General features: G+C 40.3%; 1 protein-coding gene across 1 annotated transcript; it reads right to left on the bottom strand.

Moving 5' to 3' along the window:
• Positions 1-17: 17 nt before the first annotated feature.
• Positions 18-12758, bottom strand: CSTA (cystatin A; the record flags this gene model as incomplete). The annotated part of the gene is made up of 3 exons (XM_081302278.1): positions 18-146; positions 4386-4487; positions 12693-12758. The coding sequence occupies 3 exons, from the start codon at positions 12756-12758 to the stop codon at positions 18-20; spliced, it is 297 nt and encodes a 98-aa protein (XP_081158404.1).
• Between the last annotated feature and the right edge of the window lie 5919 nt (positions 12759-18677).

The following is an 18677-nucleotide window of genomic DNA, read 5'->3' as shown; positions in this document are numbered from 1 at the left end:
CCTTTTGGAATGTCCTGCTAAAAGCCAGTCAGTTCGTCATCCTTGCTTTTGTTAGTCTGGTAACCAGTAAGTACCAACTTCTCATTTTGTCCAGGAAGACCTTTGAATACTTTCAAGTGCATATAAGTATCATCACCTACTCGCACCTGAAAGGTATAAGACAAAAAAGGAAAAGGAAATTTATCATATGTATCTATACAATGGAAAAGAGTAATGGATCTAGGAAGACCTCACTGCACTATGCCTTTCTGGAACAGTGCTTCTAGACCTGGGCCAGTGTTCCTACACTCAGCTTCCATCGTATTTTATGAGAAAGGGAACACTAATGGCATTACAAGAAGCTTATGTCCTAGTTTTATTTTGTTATATATTTTTTATTATAATCTGGGTACAAATAACAGAGTATCATTTTTCCCCCAAAGATGCACAGAGCAGAAACAGGGGGCAGCCTATATTTTTGGTGATCCTTTTTTTTAACTTATAAATTAAGATACTTTGTGTGCCACATTATTTGATAAGAAAGAAGACAATCAGAATTGCTGAAAAACATTAGAAAATCAGAAATGCTGAAAAATTTTGGGTTGTATGTTTTCCATCCCTCTACTGTATTAGAACCTACTTTTATAAACACCCACTGAATGTTTTAGGACTGAGCGGGAGCAGGGTGGCCAGCCTCCCTTGTAAAGTTGAAGCCATCTTAAAGTCATTGATATCAAGGTTGAGATGGTAGTTTGGCCATGAATCCAGGACCTGGAAAACCACAGCAAGGATTTCCACTTTGTTTCTTGGTTGAGACAATAAAAGTTCTGTCTAATATGGTATCTATTGTGCTCTTCTATCCCTTTCTACTTTAATTTTAACAAATGCCATTTATCAAAGTTTATTATGATACTCTAAGATGGTGAGGAGCATTTTATACACCTGAGTATATTTACTTGTTATTACAGACCTGCATTTGGAACAATATCCATTTTACAGATGCAGAAGCATATAAAGAGATGATTATTTTCTATAAATCTCTCAGTGAGCAAATGGTAGAACTCAAATTCAAACCCAGATCTGTTAGATTCCAACATCTTTTCACTCTACAGTGTAGTTTTGTTAAAGCACTTATTTTATATTTAGAACAGGGCATCAACCTTTGCAAGCATTATTAGGGGTAGCACAGCCGGTGCTCTGGGTCCCAATCCTGGCTCTGCTCTTACAGTTCTATGACCTTGGTTAGTTACTTTACTTAACCAGGGTTCAATATTTTCATCAGTGGTACAATAGAAGCAGATAATACTTTCCCATAGATTGTGGAGCGCAGTGACAGTCATTGGGAGACCAGTGTCTGAGACTGGGGTACATGATGACTTCATAGTTGTGGTATGCTTGGTGCCTGGGAAAGTTTCTGTGCAAAGGTGCAGGATGCCTGGTTGCTATGGTAATGTCCTTCATGGGGAGGCTGTGTCCTAGAGTCTTACAGCCTCCACTTTGCTTTCAGGTACACAGCTCCTGGGAATACAGGAATCCTCTTACTAAAACAACCATAATATTGATAGCTCTCTGCCCGCATAATAGTAACTTTAAACAATGGACTTTTCCTGGGAGCTACACAATGCTCCTAACATTGCACATTGCAACTATAGAATGTAACTGAGAAATAAGCTGAATAATGTTGCCAACTCTGTAACTTTCATGAATACAAAGAATAATGCTTGCATAGTCCTAAATCTGATTAATGAGACATATATAATAAAGATTGCTGGTGTAATTCTTTAGACTTGCTTCTCTATCAGAGAGCAGCGCTCTACCCAATCCCAGCTGTTTATCTTCAAGATCTGAGTACATGAGTCTTTATTCTTCCAATCTCCCATCACCCGTTGCTGGAACCTGCTAGTTTGATCACGCTGGTCGCCGCAGTAGATTGAGAATATTAAATGAAATGGACATGCCCGGCTCTTGGAACAGTGCTTGGCAGAGTGTAAGCAGTCAGAGATTATTATCCACACTGTTCAGGTTAGGGATTAAGGTTTAGAGGACAGCCTTTAATCACAGGCTTTGACTAGTAGAACGAGTGGAATAATGGTTCAAACCCAGGATGGTCTGAAACCAAAAGCTGTGATCCTTCCATTCTATTACCCTGCCTCTTGATAGGAAGGCAAGACACTGAGGGATGGTGAGGTCACTGGCAAGATCTTAAATCTAGAGAATAGCTCAACTCAAAGGAATCAACAGCCATACTACAGGAAGTAAGCAGGGAACTTTGGATAGGACAGGGTGGCAGGGTCAAGGGAAGAGACTTTCAAGGTCATTTTTTGATGAGCTTTTAAAGGAATGTATAAGGGAGTAAATATGTGATATTTATGCGTTTGTATTAATCCTAACTTATTAAAATGATCTTAGTTTTGATGGAAAGATTCCTATCTTTGAAAAAAAAAAGCATTTTTAACTGGGAAACTTTCTTTTCCAGCTGTGAAGAAAGGTTGAGAAAGGACAAAATGATGGCATTGTTTCTGAGGATACAAAAGGGTTTCCCTCACATATGTCTCACCTGGGTCTGGTATTTGCCAGGAGACCAGATATGGTAGGACTGAATTGATTCGCCTATATAACCCAGTATCACAACCTCCTTCCTTCCTTCCTTCATTCCTCCCTCCCTTCCTTCCTTCCTCCTTCCCTCCCTCCCTCCCTCCTTTTCTTCCTTTACTTCTTTCCTTTTGTACCAGGAATGGAACCCAGGGGCACTTAACCACTGAGCCACATTCCAGCCCTATTTTTATTTTTTATGTTGATACAGGGTCTCACTAAATTGTTTAGGTCCTTGCTTAATTACTGAGGCTGGCTTTGAACTTGCTATCCTCCTGCCTCAACCTCCCAATTGCTGGGATTATAGGTGTGCACCATTGTACCGAGCTCATAGTTTTCTTTTTCGGGGGGAGTGGGTACTGGGGATTGAACGCAGGGGAACTCAACCACAGAGCCACATCCCCAGCCCTGTTTGGTTTTATTTTAGAGACAGGGTCTCACTGAGTTGTTTAGCGCCTCGATTTTGCTGAGGCTGGCTCTGAACTCAAAATCCTCCTGCCTCAGCCTCCTAAGCAGCTTGGATAACAGGCATGTGCCACTGCACCTGACTAGCCCATAACTTTCTTATGCTGAACTGACTAGTTCCACGCATTTTATTTACTGTAAATATTAATTTTTTATATATTTTAAGTAGTTTTTTTGTTGTTAAAGAAAAATAAACCATACTGTGTCCTGGTTAAATGGCTAAGTAAAGAATAAGTAAATACACTTGAATGTCTGCTATTGTTGCTGTTCTAGTGCTGGAGATTGAACTCAGCCTCATGCATGCTAGACAAGTGATCTGTCACTGAGCTATACCAGCAGTGTAATTCTTCTTTAAATCAGAATTGTCATCTTTTTAATATGTAAGAACAAGAGTGGCTCCCACATATATCCTTGGCTGGCTTATTGAATTGGTTCCCCTTTGGTAACATTGAAAGGATTTTTAGCAAGGTGTGATGGTGTACACAGGTGGTCCCAGTGGCTCAGGAGGCTGAGGCAGGAGGATGGTGAGTTCAAAGCCAGCCTCAGCAATTTAGTGAGGCCTTAAGCAACTTAACGAGACCCTGTCTCTAATATAAAGGGCTGGGGGTGTGGCTCAGTTGGTAGAGTGCTTGCCTAGTATGTGTGAGGCACTGGGTTCTATTCCCAGCAGCACATATCAGTAAATAAATAAAGGTCAATCAACAACTAAAAAAAAAAATTAGAAGAAAAGTCTTCCATTAGAACTGGGTCAATGCATCACTTAATTTTTTGATATAGCTATAAAACCAATATTTTAAATATGCCACTGCTTATTTAAGTAGTTTGATCTACTTGAGTTGTAAAAATAATTATTTAAATTATATTAATCAAAATACTTAGTTAAGGGCAAAAGTGGTGTGCATTCTTTTCCTAGATAATGATTCAAGACATTTTAAAGATCCATTTTATTTGGACATACAGAATCATAAAGCTCTAAGGAACATACCCTTTAAGACACCATCCGGTTTGGCCCCAGGCCTTTGGGCCCTCCTACCATAAACCTGAAGCAACCAGGGCCATGAAATAAATGTGTTCTGAACATCTAGGAACTGTTTTCCTATACAAGTTCTAGAAATTAAGTTAAGAATCAATATATGCAAGCTAAATTCACAAGGAAAAAAGGAGTTTAAATACAACACCATTTGCCAGATTTGAGAGTCTTCCACTTGTAAGGTATCGTGGTAGGCATCTTCACTTAGGACAGCCAGAAGCAATAAAGTATATGTGAAATTATTATGTGAAACAAGAAACACCATAGCAAAGAAGAAATATGATATTTTTGAGTGCTAAAGTGAATATTGAACTCTAACCTTAATGTAGTAATTTATTCCAGCCACTACTTGAGTTTTGTACTCTACAGCTTCGAATTGTTCATAAGACTCATTTGTTTTTTCTTCAAGCTGTGGTTTAACCTTAAAAAAAGAAAAGAGGAAACAAATTACTAAAACTACATTGGCTTGATTTATGTGATTTAAAATTCTGGGAAACTCATGCTCCTAATAGTCCTCAAAGATGACAATGAGATCTGTGAGCTGTTTCCCATATTTCAACAGAAAACATTTATCTTTAAGATTACATGAATTAAACTGGGTGTGGTGGTGCATGCCTGCAATCCCGGTGACTTGGGAGGCTGAGGCAGGAAGATCACAAGTTCAAGGCCAGCCTGGGCAATTTAGCTAGGCTTTGTCTTAAAATAAAAAATAAAAAGGGCTACAGGACTAGGGATATGGCTCAGTGGTTAAGTGTCTCTGGTTTCAATTCCCAGTGCCCCCCAAAAACAAAAAACATTACATGGATTAAAATGTCAAACTTTGTTGCTTTAGGCTGAATGAATATCAAATCTATGTGGTAATTCAATATAGGAACATTTTGACTGGGAAAGCTCCAACAGTTATATATGCCTTTGATTAATTAAAAAAAGGAAGAGCAATAATTATTACCTCTTCTTTAATATTTATTTTTTAGTTATAGGTGGACACAATATCTTGATTTTATTTTTATGTGGTGCTGAGGATTGAACCCGGTGCCTCACTCCTGGTAGGCGAGCACTCTACCTCTGAGCCACAACCCCAGCCCAATTATTACCTCTTTTTAAAAATTGTTTTGAAATAATTTCACACTTAGAGTTGTAAAAATAATATACTGAATTCCTTTATAGTATTTACAGTATCCCCTAATGTTACCATCTTACATATCTATAACATAATCATCAAGACCAGAAACCAACATGGTATAATACTACTAAGGAGTCTAAAACCTTATTAGAATTTTGCCAGTTGTCCCCAAAACGTCCCTTTTCTGCTCCAGGATTCGACACTGCATTTAGTTAGCACACCTCCCTGGTCTCTTTCGTTCTTTGGTCTTCGTTATTGATCTTGACACTTTTGAAGAATACTGAACTGTTGGCAGAACGTCCCTCAATTTGGGTTTGTCTGACCCTCTCTCTGTTAGTGGTCTACATCTGTCGGTAAGGATGGCGTAAATTAATGTGCTCTTGCTGCATGTTTCCTTAATGCTGATGGTAACGTGGATCACTTAGGATATCTGCCAGTTTCTGCCACAGTAAAGTTACTGTTCTCCCCCCATTGTAATTAATATAAATTTGGTAAGGAGACATGTTCAACTATACTATTTTTCATCAGATTTTCATCCACCAATTTTATCATCATTTGATGTTTCTCACCAACAGCAATCTTTCCTGTGGTGTATATCTGTTAACTGGAATTCTACTGGAAGGAAGACCTGTTTACTTTTTCCTATTCATTTATTCAATGATTATTTCTATTAATATGACTTGTAGGTATTTCTTTTATTTTAAAAGTTATAATTCGTTATCATGTTTTTGTTGTTATTGTTGCTTCTCAACATGGCTCCATCGTTTCGTGAGCACTTCCTTACTTTCTGACTTGAGATGCTTTCCTCATGAAAGCATTTAATGTGCAGCCAGCTTCAGTCAAGCCCCCCAGGTATCTGGAGTTCTGCTGAGGCCATCCTGTCCTTCCCAGCAGTGGGCAGATGTTTTGAGTCCTTTGCTATTGGTGTCTCTTCATCCAGCAGAACTCTTTTTAAAGACGTAGACATTTGCAGACTCTGTGTTCTCAGACCACTTTTGAAGAGCCACTCTATAAACTACCACCCTTTTCTCCTGTGCCCTTCAGAGTCAGTGGGATAAAGATGATTGCATTGTTGAGTTGGAAAACAAAGCTCCAAAGTGGAGAAAGGGGAGAAGACACGCAGAGAAAACACCGAAATGACAAGAGAGAAGCTGACCGAGTGGGACAGGGGGTTTGATACTTTAGGTTCCCCTGGTTCTGACCCTTTTGAGCTGACAAAGGCAGGGTGACCAATGCTGGGTACCCACTGAGTTAGGAGCTGAGTTGGAAAGGGTTTGTCTCTATACTGACTCCCAACAGGATTGATTTAACATCATTTTACAAATAAGGAATTTGTGAGGAGAGCTTGATTGCTTAAGGTTGAAAAATTTCACAGTCCTAGTTATTAAAGTTTTTGCCTAAAACTAAAGGATCTGATCTGTAGTCCTGGTTTTCAGTCTTCTGCTCACTTTTTTTTCCCAGCTTGCATCATAATTTTGTTTTTAATTGGTTGTTCACAACATTACAAAGCTCTTGACATATCATATTTCATACATTAGAATCAAGTGGGTTATGAACTCCCATTTTTACCCCAAATACAGATTGCAGAATCACATCGGTTACACATCACATTTTTACATAATGCCATATTAGTGACTGTTGTATTCTGCTACCTTTCCTATCCTCTACTATCCCCCCTCCCCTCCCCTCCCATCTTCTCTCTCTACCCCATCTACTGTAATTCATTTCCCTCCATGTTTGTTATCCCATTCCCCTCATAACCTCTTATATGTAATTTTGTATAACAATAAGGGTCTCCCTCCATTTCCATGCAATTTCCCTTTTTTTTCTCCCTTTCCCTCCCACCTCATGTCTCTGTTTAATGTTAATCTTTTCTTCCTGCTCTTCCTCCCTGTGCATCATAATTTTTAAAATTTCTATCTGTTCTATGAACAGATCCAAATTTGTGACCTTTCTATGATATGTGCAGATCATAAGTCCAGAGTTTTCCATGACAGAGCTCATGCCAAGTGCTCTGGTTTATTTCCTTGGTGCCGTGGCACCTGTCACATGGTGTGCTCTGGTTTTCTGGTTCACTGGATGTGTAATCTGCAGCCTTCTTCTTTCTCACTTTCCAGTAGAAAAGATTTGCACGGTTCAGTGTTAGATGCTGTGGACCTGTGTGATGAGATTTGAGCAGGGGAGTAGGAAAAGGAGCAAACGGGGGAGCTTGTCAGTGAAACCTTGAAATTCAGAAGGATGGACACTGGGAGGATGAAAGCCAGCTGTGAGTGATGGTCAGGAAGCTGGTATGGACAGATCTTGTGCTGAACCTAAATTGGAGTTTCCCTTGCTCAGCCTGCCATGTACATTAGTAGCCAAGACACTGGAGGGCACTGTGTGGGTTTGGCACTTGGCTCCCAGTCAATAGAAGGAAGCCATGAGGGAGGAGCACCTGGTAAAATAGATTTACTCCAGAGTTGTTCAAGCTTTCCTTAGTGCTGCAAAACATAAATCCTGGTGTGTTGTTCTGTTTTCTAGGATCTGGAGATTGGATCACGTGGCACCCAACATTCAGGCAAATTTCCCTAATCTGTAATAATTCTTCAGAAACACTTGAACTATGCAGAGAATGGATACAGATGACAGTGGTGTCATGGATGGGCCATATGTTGGAAATTTTTACTAGATTTTTTAATTTAGAAAGGAGAGTGTGGGTAGTTGTGTGAAAGAATGGTGGGACTTGTAGGGCATGTCTTGTGGACATTTGCCGTCTGATACATTTTGAAGAAAGGAGGGACTATGAGGTCAGGCACCCAGGATGAAGAACTGAAGTCAGCTGGCTCAGAATGGAGGGACTGGCTGAAGAAAGGAGGACAGAGTCTAAGACTGGAGGAGGGGGTGAGATCCAACTGGGAAAAGGTAAATTGGGGCACCAGATGCTTGCAGTTTTCCAAGAAGGGAAGGAACTGAGACATCCTGTTGGAGGGACCATGGGAGGACAGAAGGGATTGAGAAACTGAGGAGACCAGAAGGTACAGGTTTCTCAAAAATGAAGAACAAATTGGACTGAAGGCATGTGCTAGTCCCAGGGTGTGAATTCGGAGTTGTGATGGGTGAGTTTTCTGTGGTTCTCATCTTCTTTGAGCAGAGATCTCTGACCTTGGAGAAGAACCTGAGGAGGAGGTGGAGGCCATGGGAGCGATCTCTAATTGAGGCCTGGAATGCCAGGAGCTCACAGGGTCATGGAAATCAGGGGTGGAGGAGTGTATGAAACCACCTGTCATGGAAGCGTGACCAAGTGGGCCCCAGCTTGTTCTGATGGAGATGGGAGGGTAAGTGCCTGGAGGATTCTGGTGTGGCTGAATGGCAGGTTCTCTGGGTGTGGGGCAGTGGGAGAGGTGACTGATGAGGAGGAGGCTGAGGTGGGAGAGGGGAACATAAATCTGTGGCTGGGGTTAGTGAGAACCAGGATATGTGAATTCCAGGGTGTGTCCAGGATGGCATGCAGATATGTTTGTGTGGTGTACTGGCATACAAAAATCATGTTTTGTGTGTTTGCCAGGAATGGTGTTCAGCAGGCTAGTGACTTGAAGGTATGTGGTGGGGTGTGGTAGGCATGAATATTTGTATGTGTAATAATAGTCCTTGTTTCCAAAAATAATTATTAAAATAAGATTTCTGTCCTTCACATAAGCATACTCAGAGTGAATTCTAATCCAGTGTTATTTATATATGATTCAAGATAATGGATCTGGAGGTTTCTGCTCTTGGGACCATCCATTGGTCCTTTATTACATATATCATGGCTTTTCATGGTTAGGTTCATGTATGGCTCTTTATTTCATCATGTATTTCTCTTACCTCTATTCTGTTTTATAAATTTTCCTGGGGCCAGGGACCATTTATTGTCCTGCCTGCCAGAGCAGTTCACACAGTGTCGTCTACATAATCAGCACCTTCTGAATGAGATGACCATTGTTGTTTTCCTTTATGACAACTTGTCTCCCTAAATAGAAAAGACTGAAAGAGCAATGACTGATTATCAACTAACAGAGAGTCTTGGAAGAGAGGTCTTCCAAGAATACTCAGACCCAACTTCTTCCAGAGTCTCTCAGTACATAATCCATTCCGTCTCTATTGTCTTGTCTTCTGCCTTCAAAAATAAATCCTCTCAGTTCTCAGCCCTTGGTTTGACTTTCTTTCTGAACTCATCCAACATCCCTCTTTAATTTAGCTGTCAGCTCCTGGCATGTGCAGTTGCTACTTGTCTGTGCCACTTTGCTCTCTCCTGTGATGACCTTTCCCTTCTTCTTTCCCTCCCACTCCAGTGGGCTTCTCCCTTTACTTGGTATTCCACTAAGAAGCTCCCAGATAAGGAGAGAGGAACCTCAGAATCATCAATTATTTTAAAAGCTGAAAAATGCTTGCATTTTAACAGGTGATTTTAAAAATAGAAATGCACTTAAAAGTTGAAGGAACAAAACTACAAAGTAAGCTGAGCACAGTGGTGTAATTCCAATGACTCGGAAGGCTGAGGCAGTAGGATCATGAGTTCAAAGCCAGGCTCAGCAAAAGCAAGGTGCTAAACAACTCAGTGAGACCCTATCTCTAAATAAAATACAAAAGAATAGGGCTGGGGATGTGGCTCGGTGGTTGAGTGTCCCAGAGTTCAATTGCCAGTACCAAAAAGAAAAAAGAAAAGAAAAGGAAAAAAAAAACCTACAAAGTAAACAACAGGCAGTGGAGGTCTTCCCTGGAACCCCGTCACATCACAGTAGGTGTTTGATGACCAACACCTACCCACTAGCCTAGCCCTGCCTGGGAACACAACCAGTTCTATCATCTTGGAGGAGTTGATTGAATGTCCTCACTCATCGGTCCTTTCAATAACATCTGCCTCTTGGGGTTGTTTGTAGGGCAATACTTGATATAATGGATGTGAAAGTGCTTCCTAAACTGTACAGTTTACTGACTTCTTAAACCTTCCAACACTAATCTGGACATTGTCCCTTAAGGCTATCTCCTACCACAGAGGGCAGATGAGAGACAAGGGAGAGTTTAGCAGCTGAGGAGCTGCACCCAGACAGTAAGTGTTCACCTGAAGGTAATAAGGTCAGGAGGATTGACAAGCAATCTCTAACATCCTTGCTGGTCCAAAGCCTAGGATCATGAAAAGAACTTAATTGGCTAATGTTCTAGATATCTGGGCTTTCCCCATTGCCCTTTAGCTCCTTGAGGTCAGGGGCCATGTCTTATAACCTTAATGTAGCATCTATGATATTTAGCACAATGCTAGACACCTAGGAGACACCCAAGAAACACACCTACCGAATGCTTCATCCATGTGTGTTTCTCATGATGATTTCAATGTGAGGCTGGAGCCTGCAGTGAGAAGGCCAGTCTGCCCTGCTATTCCTCCCCTGTGTGTTTCCTGCACCCCTGAAGCTTCTCCACGTGCTAATGCTGTGTGGAGGAAGGGGCCCGTAGTAAAAAAAATCTGGACGGAGCCTAATTTCTTAATCAGGTGACTCTTAGCCACTTTGATGGTTTCATCGTCTGAAAATTGGACATAATGCCCTCTCTACCTCCCGGGTTATAAAGATCAAATGCAAGATCGAATGGAGGTCAAGGCTTTTAAAACTTCAGAGCACCTTTATGGGCTGAGGTAGCAGTGTTAACACCTATTTCCCATGATACCTCTGACAAAGTTGGAGCCTGAGGTACACAGCAAGAAACACACTGTCGAATTAATTTTGTAATTTAAGACAGGGCTCATGGATGGTGTTGTTAACAATGCAAGGCCTTCCAGTAGCTTCTTATTTTTTAAAAGATTATTCTCACGGGGTTCAGTGGCACACACTTGTAGTGCCAGCTACTCAAAAAGCAGGGGCAGGAGGATCGCTGGAGTCTGCAAGTCTGAGACTAGCCTGAGCAACACAGTGGGACCCCATGTGTCTCTCTGTGTCTCTCTCTATCACACACACACACACACACACACACACACACTTAAATTAAAAATGGTAATGAGTCTAACTAAGATGATAGGCTTTTAAACATCATTGGAATGTTCTATATCTTCTTTATTTCCAATTTCTATTGTTCCCTATCTCCTTATAGCTCTGCTTCCTACAGAGTCTCAGGGGATTTTGGGGATTCAGGGATGATTTCACAAAAAAATTTGAATAAACAATTATGGTGTCTTACCTATGCATATTTCTTTTCTTTTTTTTAATTTTGAGTCGTGTTTACACACATTCTTATTTTGGTTTAGATTAGTGGGGCAGGAGACTTTTCCAAATGAAATTGAGAACTTTGATTTTGGTACCCTATTTTAAAAGCCTCATCTCCCAGGGGCCCTGGAGGATAACATATACCTCTGGTCTTGTAGGAAGGCGAGGTTGGATAGCAGCAGCAGCAGCACCTGCAATCCTGGTAGGAATGCAGAATCTCAGGTCCAACCCAGACCTCCTGAGTCAGAATCTGCAATTTATCAAGACCCATAGGGACTTTCAGGCACATTCAAGTTTGGGAACACTGATATGATACAGGGATTCGAATAAAAGTATTAATGACTTAGTATATTCTCCAAAAAAGAAAAAGGTCTAATGTTAAATAAACAAACTTCTGAAAAAGAAATATTTATTCCTAAAGAATATGAGTGCTAGAATTCCAGGTATCTGGACTCTTATAGATCTCTCAGTGCCCTAAAAAATAAACTATCCTATCTCTACCACTCACAAAGAAAGCCGATCTAGTTTGCCAGATAATGTCATTGAATGATGATTTGGAGGAAAAAAATAAAACAAAAACAAGCATTAGAAAATGAGGCAATAAATTACAAACTTAGGTGAGAGCTAATCAAACACCACTTAAACTATATCAGTTTGCTAAAAACATTTAGAGTTCTATTCTTACCATAATCAATTTGGTGGCCTATAAGATCCTGGAATCACCATATACTATATTATTTCTTCCTAATTGAATCATCCTCTAACTATTAAAGGACTGCAACACTGTCTATTCAGGCAGATGTGAAGGAAGTCTGTAATTGACTGCCTTTACAATATTGTTCTTCATTCAACCCATTTAAAAATCATCTCCCTGAAGTGCATTTAAAGTCCAGTATATGAAATTGTCAACAGCCTTAGACTTCCACTACCTGTTGTTTTCACTGAGCAAGATTGGAAAAATTTCATAAATAACTGAATTAGTAATCTTAGAATCATACATTTAAGTAAAAGCCTTAGAGACATGATCCAAAACAAATTGTTATTTATCAAATGGGGAAACTGAGACTCTGACAAGCAACAGTGACTTGGTGGAGGTCTCTCTGGCAAGTGTTGGGATTATTCCAGATTTTGTCTGAAAGCTCAGTGTTCCATTTTTAGCTGCATGAAAGCTGGATAAAGCCACATTTCTCACCAAAGCCCTGGTTTTCTTGTTCACCCACACCTTTAACACAGGATCAAACGATGAATTGAGATTTATATCCAACTTTTTCCTGAAACGGCACCAACTCACCTCATTAGCAATCTCCTGGATTTCTTCAGTGGCAGGTTTGGCCTCAGTCAAGCCTCCAGGTATCATTTTGGCTAGTGTCTGCCAGGCAGGGTGCTGGAAGCCAAGTGCTCAGGTAAGTGCGGAGACAAGTTTTAACAGCAACCCAGCAAACAAGCTCCGCCTATAGAATGTGTTCACTCCCACAAAGAGTAAAGAGGCGCGGGAAAAGGAGTTTCCCCCGAAGCTAGTTTTCTTGCTTTCTTGAGAGGATCTGTTGAGTGGAACTGGGAAGGATGCGGGTGGGGGGACCAGCGTGGGCGAGCGAGCTCGGGAGTCACACCGCAGCAAGCCTCAGACTTGCCTCCCTGTGTTCTCGGTACACATCCTGATTCCATCCGGTTGCGCCCTGTGCAATCCGACATGCGAAACCACAGTCTCCAGATCTTTTAAAACCTCCAGTGTAAAATTTTATATTTTTTTTTAAAAAGAATAGTTTCAAATAACGTCCAGGCTGGTTGTTCACAATTTACTTGAATTTGTGAAGACAATAAAAGGATCTGTAGGGAGGACTTCATCTGGATATGTGTACTTCACTTCTAATTTCTAGAAACATTTCAATTACAGAAAAGCAATAGCAAAGTACATTTCTATTACTCAGAACTAAAGATTTTAAACATTTTGTCTTATTTACTTCACGTCTTTGTTTTTCTTTTTGTAGTTGTTTTGAAGAAATGAAATATTACACCCACCCCAACCTTGCCCTCCATAGAGGTAAGTTATTGTGAGTTTGGTACTTTTCTAGCCCATTTTTATGCTTTTACTTGGTGTTTTAAAATAATAATAATGACAATAATAATAATTTATTAATTAATAATTATTAATAATTATTATTATTTGTACCAGGGATTGAACCCAGGGGCACTTAACCACTGAGCCACATCCCTAGCCCTCTTTAAAATATTTTATTCAGACACAAGTTCTAAGTTACATAGGATCTTGCTAAGTTTCTGAGGTTGGCTTTGAATTTGTAATCCTCCTGCCTCAGCCTCCACAGCTGCTGGGATTACACAGCTGCTGTGCCACCATGCCTGGCCTATTTTAAAAGTTCAACTTAAGTTGTTTGCTTACCATATTTTTTGTTTTGCTGTTTTCTTACTCTACATGTTTTGCGAAGTCTCCAGTTCCTTTCATGACTGTCTGCTGCTGTCTGCTAGATCTATTGTTCTGACTGCTATATGGCATGTGCTCATTCTCCTATTGATTAAGATTTTGGCTGTTTCTATGGCTTCACACTTATAAAGAAAGTTGCATTATCTTGCTTTGTACCTGTGTAGGAATTTCTCCAGACAACGTCTAGGAGCGAAGTTGCCGGGACCATGTAATAAATAGGAACCAAAGAGTTTACAGTATAAGGAATTCTTTATATACTCTCCATCACATGCCTTCACCCAGCAGATTGATGATGACATGATGCTCCTTCATGAAGCCACAAGCCATCTGAAGACTTTGGCTCAGCTTTCCTAGGCCCCGGCTCACAGACCACCCTGAACAGCCTCTACATACATGCAGGTTCTATTCATCTTCCTGTGGCCTTCCCAAGTCAAGTCCTCTCAGGGGCAGGCCCCTAACTGTTCTCAAGTCCTCAGCCCATTTCTACCTCCTTGTTTACCTCGTCTAGGCCTTCTTTAGGGACCCTCCCTGGTGGGAGGGTCCAGGGTAACCTGCAGGTCTGTTCCTTTCCAGGCTTGATGCTCTGTGTTTCTCAGCTCTTCCCTCTTGATTCTCTATAATTTCTTTTAGAATTAAAAACTTCCCCCAAGCAAATATTCTTTTGTCTTTGCATTTCTACTATAATAGTTCTGATTCTTCTCTGGTTGTGTGGATGCTTCCAACAAACAAGAGAAGAGTCACACGTGAGGAAGTACAGAAAATAAAAGCACAACAATTACATTAAACATTTAATGGGTTAAATGTACACCTTTAAAAAGTTTTCATACCTTTATTTTATTTATTTAATTTTATGTGGTGCTGAGGTTCAAACCCAGTGCCTCACCTCACATGTGCTAGGCAAGCACTCTACCACTGAGCCACAACCCCAGCCCTAAACATTTATTTCTAAAGTACCTCTAAGATTACTCTTTGGGTTTTTCTTTTTTGGCATGTCTTTATGGAGACTGTCTGTATGGAGCTAGACATCCTCATGTATTCTGTAATTCTGGTCTGTGGGCTCATCTTCAGTGGAAGTTACATTTTATGGGAGTTTTGTCCTTTGTGGGCTGAGTCACAGGATTTCCCTTTAAGGTAGCTGCACAGCCCTAGGAGGTAAAAGGCCTCCAACCAACTCTTATGTTACTATTGACTTTGGACTCTGAACCATGAAGATACTGAAAATCTGGGCTCTTCTCCAGCTTGTGGGATAGGCACGGGGCTCTGGACTTCCCCAGCCAACTGTGCTCTCCTGTTGTCAAGGATAGATGGGTGGATGCACTCATGCCCAGCCCATCATTCCCACCCCTGGTAATGTATCCAAGAGAATGAAGACATGTCCACAGGAAGACTTGTGTACAAAAGTTCATAGCTGTATTATTCCTCATAGCTCCAAACTGAAAATGACTGGTGAATGGCAAAAATCAATTAAGTGTGGCATATTCATAGCATAAAATACTGTTCAACAATAACAGTAATAACAGTAACACAATAATAACACGTTCAATAATATATGTGAACTCCAAAAACAAATCGATGTGAAGTGGAAATCAAACCCAAGAGACTAAGGGGTTGAGTTATATTATTCTATTTATGTGAAACTCTAGAAGATGCAAAATCATAGTGACAAAAAGATCAGAGGTGCTTGAGGCTGAGGGAGAGGGAAGGAAAGGACGGCAGAGGGGTATAAGGAAATGTTTCAGGAAGATGAAACTGCTCCATATCTGGACTGCAGCAGGGTTACACAGCAGGATATGTTTACCAGAATTCATCAGTTGTGCCCTTAAAATTTAGACTTTACTGTATGTAGGTTACACCACCCAGAACTGGAATAAAATGGTGCTACCATTTGAACACTTTTATGCGTGTCTTGGCCTTACTTTATCCTGTTTTCTTTAATGTGTTCCATTAGAATATTAACTACTGCTGAATGACCATATGCTGAATGACATACAACCTTAAAAACAGTTATAAAAGCCCCATTTGAAGTGTGTGCTCAAGGAGAGGACATAGTTTATCCTTCTGGCACTCCATGTGGTGAAGAAGGAAAGCAGGAGGTAAGGTTGGTTGAGGGTTGGTCATGAAGAATAGGTGAAAGAGTTTTACACGTTAGTTGTTTGGTAATAGAGGCCACTAAAGGTTTGAGCTGTGCAGAAACTGTTTATGATTTAGGAAGATATAACTGGATGCAATCTGTAGGCTGGTGTGTTAATGAAAAATATTGTCTCTTTTCTCCTATCATACTCAACACTCAGCACATCCTGGCCATCAAACTGTGTGGGACACACAATTTCCAATAGATCTGATGGGTATCCTATAATTCAATTCAATTCTGACATTAATCAGAGTTCGTGTCTGATTCCACAGGTGAAGGGCACAATCTCTTGAGGTTGTCCCTCACTTCAGATACCAAACACACAATCCAGGTTGTGACCAATACTTTGAGCCTACCAGCTATAAATCAAAGTTTCCATGACTCCTGACTCGGGTTTAACCGTTTGCTAGGACTCAGAGAAACACATTGGCCAGTTTATTATTTAATAAAGGAAAGGATAAAGGATACAGATAAGCAGCCACATGAGAATGAATCCTTTAGAGTTCCTGAGTGTGGGAGCTTCTTTTACCATAGAATTGGGGTACACCACCTTCTCAGCACATGGAGGTTCCCCAATCCAGAAGCTCTTTAAACTCCATAGTTCGGGGATTATTTATTTATTTATTTATTTTTATGGAGGCTTCATCACATAGTCATGACTGATTGCTGACTCAACCCTCAGCTCCTTTCCCTTCCCATATGATAGATAGGGTGTGTGGTGGAGCTGAAATTTCCAAACTTCCTCTCCTGGCTTAGTCTTCCTGGTGCCAGCCCTCCTCCAGGAGCCCACACCTTGCCTCACTAAAACACAAGTCACTCCTTCCACCCAGGAAATTCTAAGGGATTAGGAGCTCTGTGTCAGGAATCAGGGGCAAAGACCAACTATTAGAACAACAGATTCCCCTAGCACCCCCAGCTCAAATTATGACAAAGTTTTTAGGAGTTCTGTGTCAGAAATTGGAGAGAAATATATATATATATATATATTTCTATAAATCACAATATCATGGCCAGATTGGAGAAGATCTTGGAGACAGATCAGTAAGGAAGTTAATCACAATGGAACAATGAAAAGTTAATGAGAGCCGGATCCAAGGCTGGCATGTGGACCGAGGAGCAAGGGGATCCATACCACAATTTACGTTAATAATATTAGGAGGGGGGAAGGACAAGGGAAGGGGAGTCGTCGGGAAGCTGACAGGTGTTTTGTTTGAGTGATCAGGACGATGATTTTACTATTAACAGAATTTGGGACTGCAGGGGGAAAAGCAGGCTTAAGTAAGGAAGTCAATACTGAAAATGTAAAAATACAATTGGGAAAAGAAAACTACCTTTCTCCTTCCAGGTCAATGATGGGGGAGAGTGAAGATCTTTGCAAAATAATTTAATCCAAGCCTTAAGAAGATAATGTGGAAATCAGAAATCACAGGCCTTGATATTTCATTGGCCTTGTAGAAATTTAATTGTTAATAATATTTTATAAAAAGTCTTATAAAGTAAAAAATGCTGCACTGGTATTACCATAGCAGTAAAGATGAGGAAGGCGAGAAGGTTGGAGAACATTAATGTACCAATAATCCTTGGGGCACAAAGAACAAAAGGCAATGCTATGTATATGAAGGTCTTGTTTAATTTGAATCTGTCCCATTTTAGTATGTTGACAAAAGTAATTTAAGTTTCTGTCTTGTTACTTTGCTAAGAAATGCAAGAGGCCAGGTGTGATGGCACACTGTAGTCCCAGTGATTTGGGAGACTGATGCAGGAGGATTGCAAGTTCAAGGCCATTATGGACAACTTATTGAGACCCTGTCTCAAAAATTTAAAATAAAGGTGGTGGGTGGGCTGACTTGTAATTCAGTGATAGAGCACCCCTGAGTTTAATCCTTAGTATTGAGAGAGAGAGAGAGAGAGAGGAAAATCTTTCCCATAATAGTTTAATAGATGTTAATAACTATAAAATATACTTTTTTTCAATTATGGTCTAGGGCAGAAACTTTTTGTATTACATATTTAATATTTTTTTCTGAGAAGAAATTTGCTTTCTTGATAAAATACTTTGCTTGATAAATACTTTAGTGGGATTAAGGCTTGAGCCTAGTTATTTTCTCACAAAATCAGAGTTTTTTTTCCTATAAAAATCCTGATTAATTTAAACTTCCTAAATCTCCCTACAACAGTTATGGATGCAGCAAATTATTATTGCTTTTGTGAAATATTTATTTTTGCAAAAATGCAAAATTATATATTCAACTAAATGGAATTCTAATAGCAGCTTAGTTCTTATAAATTTCTTTGTTGGGCTGGGGATGTGGCTCAAGCGGTATCGCGCTCGCCTGGCATGCGTGCGGCCCGGGTTCAATCCTCAGCTCCACATACAAAGATGTTGTGTCCGCCGAAAACTAAAAAATAAATATTAAAAAAATTCTCTCTCTCTCTTTAAAAAAATTTTTTTCTTTGTTAATGTTGGGGCTTAGGAAATGATGTCTCAGGGCTGGGGATGTAGCTCATTGTTACAGTGCTTGCCTGGCACACTTGCGGCCCTGAGTTTGATTCCCAGGTCTGCCAAAAAGAGAAAATAATAGCCCAAAGTACAGTGCTTTAGCATGCTGAGGACTTTGAATGAAAGACATTGGAAGTGTCTCAGAAACAAAGTCTTTTTCTGACCTTCTCTTGCCCTTCTTTCTCCTGCTCTTCCCCCAAAGCAG

Source organism: Spermophilus citellus (genome assembly GCF_964194105.1).
Source record: "Spermophilus citellus genome assembly, chromosome: 7".
Lineage (NCBI taxonomy): Eukaryota > Metazoa > Chordata > Mammalia > Rodentia > Sciuridae > Spermophilus > Spermophilus citellus.
This window is presented reverse-complemented; position numbering and strand designations above follow the sequence as displayed.